Raw genomic sequence first — 6,000 nt, forward strand, 5'->3', positions numbered from 1 at the left:
CGATCGCCGCCCCCTGGAATGTCATCGGAGGGCGGCCATCGGTTGCTATGGCAGCCTAGAGTCTCATTGAGACTCGTAGGCTTGCCAGGTGCAATGATTTTTAATAGCCACCAGAGGGCAGGCTATTAAAAATCATTGTAAAATAGCTATATACTGCAATACTGTAGTATTGCAGTATATAGTATTAGCAATCGGACGCTGCAGGGTTAAATTACCCTGGAGGATCTAAAATAATGGTAAAAAAATTTGAAAAAATAGTAAAAAAAGTAAAAGTTTAAATCACCCCCCTTTCCCTAGAACTGATATAAATATAAATAAACAGTAAAAATCAGAAATACATTAGGTATCATCGCGTCCCAAAATGTCCGATCTATCAAAATATATTAGCGATTTTTCCCAGCATTTAACCCTGTAATGGAAATTGGCGAAAGTCGAAAATGCCACTTTTTTGCCATTTTGAAAAATATAAAAAATTCTATAAAAAGTGATCAAAAGCCCATACAGTCCTAAAAATAAAAGCATTGAAAACGTCATCAAAAGTCGCAAAAAATAACACAACCCACAGCTCCGTACACTGAAGTATGAAAAAGTTATTAGTGCCAGAACATGGAAAAATGAAGAATTTTTTTTTGTACAGAAGGTTTTAATCTTTTTAAATGTATGAAAACATTATAAAACCTGTACAAATTTGGTATCCTCGTGATCCTACCGAACCAAAGAATAAAATAGACATGTGATTTGGGGCGCTCAGTGAAAGATGTAAAATCCGAGCCCACAAGAAAACGAATTTTTTTCCCGCTTCCCAGTATACGGCATGGAATCATAAATACCATCACTGTGAAGTTAAATTTTTTACCCAGAAAACAAGCCCAAACAGAGCTCTTTACATGGAAAAATAAAAAAAGTTACAGATTTTTGAAGTTGGGGAGTGAAAAATGAAAATGCAAAAACGAAAAAGGGCCACGTCCCTTAGGGGTTAAAGTTGAGTTTCTGGATGATGGCACCAAACTCAGCCATGAAAGAAACATGATCTAGAAACTGTTTATCTGCTTGACAGCATACTGGTAGTGGTTTATGAGGCCCATTTCTGAAAACAGGAAGCGTTGTGTACCCTTAACCGCTTCACGCAGTAGATCTTTGCGGGAATAGACTACCCACACTGCAACATGCTATTAAGTCCAGCTTCTGGCACTGGCTCAAGAACGCTGTATATCACATCGTCAGCAAAACCCAAGTTTGTACAAAGTAAAAAAAAACAAAACAAAAATAAGTTTAAAATATTAAAATAAATAAAATTTAAGCCCCTAAAAGGGCACATTCCCATAAAAAGTATAAAAAAACACAAATAAACAAAATAAAAATCTACATATTTGGTATCGCTGGGTCTGTAACAATATGTATAATAAAACATTGGACCCACATGGTGAACACTGTAAAAAAAACTGAAAAAGATTATTAATTGCTTTAAAAAGTGCTAAAGCAATGTTATACACTCCAAAACAAGACCACTAAACTCTTCTCACAAAAAATAAGCCTATAACCAGATTTTTCAGGCGTAAAAGTTTTTCTCCAAATTAGTTTTTATTCAGAAAAATTGGAAAAAAATCCATATAAATGAGGTATTTTCGTAATTGTAGTGAGCCATAAAATAAAAATAACGCATTATTTTTATGGCATGGCTAACGGGCAAAAAAAAAAAAACGTACCAAAAATTTTGAATTTTCATTTCCTCCACAAACAGAGTTAATAAAATCTCATCAATTAGCTATAGATGCCCCAAAATGATGTACCAGAAAAGTGTATCTCATGTGGCAAAAAAAAGCCCCTGTATATCGACATTAAAATAATTATAACCTGTACAATTTGACAAGGCAAATCTTCTCTGGATGGCACCTCCTTCCATTCTATGCCTGCCCGTGCGCCCATACAGCAGTTTACCGCCACAAATGGGGTATCAGTACACTCTGGCTATCAAACTTTGTGGAGCCTTTTGTCATTAAAATGTTTAATTTTCCACCCAAAATGAATGTATTGTCCAAAAATATTCTAATTTGTAGACCACCATTTGGTTTTGACCTATAAAACACATTTTTCATACATTGAAGGGTGTACTTTTTATAATTGGGTTGTTGACAAGTCTTGCTATGATTTAGACCTCTCATAGCAAATTAAAAGTTGAGCCTGTCCCTCTAAATAATGCGAAAAATGGGGCACATTTAGTTACCTGTCCCATTGACGCCGCTGATCCGGAATGTCCGACGAGGATCCGGAGCTGCCGTGATTCAATAAGATTGTGCATCCAATTTCCTGCATCTGTCGCTTCCCCGCTGAGGTCTGCCGGAGTTCAACTTCTTCACCCCGGTGCATCTGAGTGCTGATCTTGCGCCACAATTTGGTTTTTAAATTCTGCGTTTTTTCCGTTTATCAGCCGGGTTATCCGATGTCCACGCCCTCCGATTTGTGTTGCATGCAAGCCGACAATTCAGGGCAAATAGAAAAATTTTGAAAACCAACGGAAATGCGACCGACGGACCCGTAGTAAATGTGCCCCAATGTGTCACAAGAAAACAGTCTAAAAATCCCCTGGATCTGTTATAGCGCTCGTAAGCTATAAGCACTTATAGCGACACAGGGCAGATTTGATTTGCTGTGTCCTTGTCCAAAATAGGTCCTGAAGGGATTGTAGTAAATCTACCACCAGAACAGTGGCGTAACTAGGAGAGGTTGGGCCCCATAGCAGATTTCTGCATGGGGCCCCCCTTCCCCTTAAAAAATATATATACATATCACACTAAAATATAAACTCATATACAGCATATACAGACATACATACAGTGTATACATATCATACATACACACATACATATAGTATACACACACTATACATCATATATACACACGCATATACAGACACACATACAGTATATACACACCATACACACATATATATATAATATATACACACCATACATAGTATACACACACATGTACAGCACATACAGACATACATACAGTGTATACACATCATACACACATACATATAATATATACACACCATACACACATATATACTCACATATACAGTATATACAGACACGCATACAGTATATACACACCATACACACATATATATAATATATACACACCATACATAGTATACACACACATATACAGCACATACAGACATACATACAGTGTATACACATCATACACACATACATACAATATATACATGCCATACATCATATATACTCACATATACAGCATATACAGACACACATACAGTATATACACACCATATATCATATATTCACACAAATATACAGCATATACAGACACACATACAGTATATGCACATGATACACAAATACATATAATATATATACACCATACATCATATATAAACACACATATACAGACACACATACAGTATATACACACCATACACACATACATATAATATATACACACCATACATCATATACACACACATATACAGCATTCACAGACATACATACAGTGTATATACATCATACACATACATATAGTATATACACACCATACATCATATACACACACATTTACAGCATATACAGACATACATACAGTGTATACACATCATACACACATACATATAGTATGTACACACCATACATCATATGTACACACCATACATCATATATACACACACATATACAGCATATACAGACATACATACAGTATATACACATCATACACACATACATATAGTATATATACACCATACATCATATACACACACATATACACTCAGACAGCATATACATAAACACACACACATAAATATGTATATACTTACCAGAAGATGTATCCTCTCTGCAGCCGATGATCGTGTCTTGGGATCTTCCTTCTCCTCTGGCCTAGTCCGTCTGTTCCTTGGTCCCCGGGACTAGGTGTCTGCTGCTGCTGCCATTCCCCGTCGGCTCAGCATCGCCGTATCAAGACCAGACAGCAGGGAGCAGTCCGGACCTCACTGCCTCTGTGTGAATGGTGCCCCGAGAACACAGTGCATATCCGGCGAGTCCCCTACCCTGGGGAGGAGCGGCGGCTGCAGAAACTCCAGCGTGTGGACTGCCGGATCTGTGCCTCCTCTGCTGCTCCCCACAGTAAAATATATGCGGCCCGAAAGGGGAACATCACTGCCTCTGCCTGGGGCTAGAGGTTCCGCGGAGACCCGTAACACACTCCTTTCTCTTCTCTGTAGTGGATCTCTAAAGCGAAGTGGTGCCACAGTCTGCTCGGGAGCGCGGGCCCCTAGACCTCCCGGGCCCCGTAGCAGCTGCTACGGCTGCTACGGCTGTAGTTACGCCACTGCACCAGAATCAAGGATTGTAAACCAAGAGCACTTACATGCAGGTGTGTGCCCCCCTCTGACAGGATCTGCTCTTCTTTTAGCTCTTTATGCCCTTGTTTTAACAAAAAGATTTACAAATTATGCAAATCAGTCTTAGGGGCTCTGGGCTCTCTGGCTCATTTGCATAATTGTCAACTGTTTTGTAAAACAAGGGCTTAGAAAGCTAAAGAGTGGATTCTGCCATAAGGGGCACACAATCCTTGATCCTGCTGGTAGATGTCTTTTCATTCATACTTTTTAAAAACAGCTACTTCAATGGAATTTTTTTTTAAAAAGTTAGAGGTTGATGCCATTGGATATTCTTCAAATTCTATTTTTTTTCTTTAATAATAAATCTGTAGTTACCCCATATTTGGGGCCCTTATCCTGTGTTTATTGTAATCTGCTTCCTTTTTGTGCTGAACAGGAAAAGAAAAAACAAAAGATACAGAAAATAAGCCGACAGAAGAGGAGCTCCCTCCCCCTATAGCAGCACTCACCGTAGAGATAGAAGTTCAGCTCATGTGCTAACAGTCGTCTTGTCGTTTCCCAGCAATGGGTCTTCTGGCAAGAAATGCTTATTGACTCAGAGGAGGTGTTATTGTGTTTGATTTGCAGAATGGCCAAAAAGCCTGCACTATTTTGCAGGACTAGTGTGTTTGTATATCATCATCTTCAGCAGTAGTGAGCTGTACATTGTTCTTTTTCACTATATGTCATATATAACAAGTTCCGTAATGTTCACTATACAATTACAGAAAAAAAAATTAAGAAATTAATTAACAATTCCACAATACAACTGATAGGCCATCTGCAGTTGGAAGTCTGGTGTTATCATGCCACAAACAATATGCCCGTGGTCCCTTGTTCGTGACTGCCACTCACATGCCCTTGACAATAGGAAAAGACTGCTACAAAGATGAGGGGGAATAGGGCCTGCTCTATAATTTGCAGCCTGGGCTGTAGCCTCATGGAAGCAACTTTTGTGGAAGGGAGACCATAGAAATAAATGGGGATGTAAGAAACAACAACTGAGGGTGATGCCACACATGGCGTTTGAACATGGTTTTTGTCCGTTTTTAAGCAGTCCGTTAAAAAACGCATCCCTTTTTGACCAGTTTTAATTAAGGTCATTGGTAAAACCTGTCAAAAACAGATGTGTTTTTCAAAAACACATGCGTTTTTTAATGGATTGCTTAAAAAAACCGATTCAAAGCGCCATGTGTGGCATCACCCTAACACACAACCCCATGCGGCCGTATACTGTAAAGATTCTAGTATTCATTTTATGGGGTTAGAGCTATGATTTTAAGGAAACATAAACTTGTATGGAGTCAAAAAAAGTATAATATAGCAATGTTTATTGTACATAAGGTGCTATTGTGTAAGTGTTTATTTATTTCCGTCAATAACATTGGATAATAGAGTATTCATATCAACTTACTGAAGTGTAAAAGGCTATTCTTAAAAAAATTATTATTTTGTACTGATATTACATGCTATTACTTATGTTCCCCAGAAATCTGGGGTCAAAGCACACGTGGCATTTTGAACGTGTTTTGGCCCGTTTTTAAGCATGCGTTTTTTGACGGACTGCTTAAAAACGGTCCAAAAACGTGTTCAAAATG

General features: G+C 38.2%; 1 protein-coding gene across 2 annotated transcripts in view; it reads left to right on the forward strand.

The window, feature by feature from the left end:
• LRRC43 (leucine rich repeat containing 43) overlaps positions 1 to 5,724 on the forward strand; it is a 31,916-nt gene extending 26,192 nt beyond the window's left edge. The window contains exon 12 of one of the 2 annotated variants that reach the window (XM_072143769.1): positions 4,800 to 5,724. In XM_072143769.1, coding sequence (XP_071999870.1) covers positions 4,800 to 4,903 — 104 coding nt within the window. In that variant the 3' untranslated portion in view covers positions 4,904 to 5,724. The remainder of the gene's footprint in view (positions 1 to 4,799) is intronic. The other variant, XM_072143762.1, reaches the window with a different exon arrangement.
• The last annotated feature ends 276 nt before the right edge of the window (positions 5,725 to 6,000 follow it).

Source organism: Engystomops pustulosus, chromosome 1, assembly GCF_040894005.1.
Source record: "Engystomops pustulosus chromosome 1, aEngPut4.maternal, whole genome shotgun sequence".
Taxonomy (NCBI): Eukaryota; Metazoa; Chordata; class Amphibia; order Anura; family Leptodactylidae; genus Engystomops; species Engystomops pustulosus.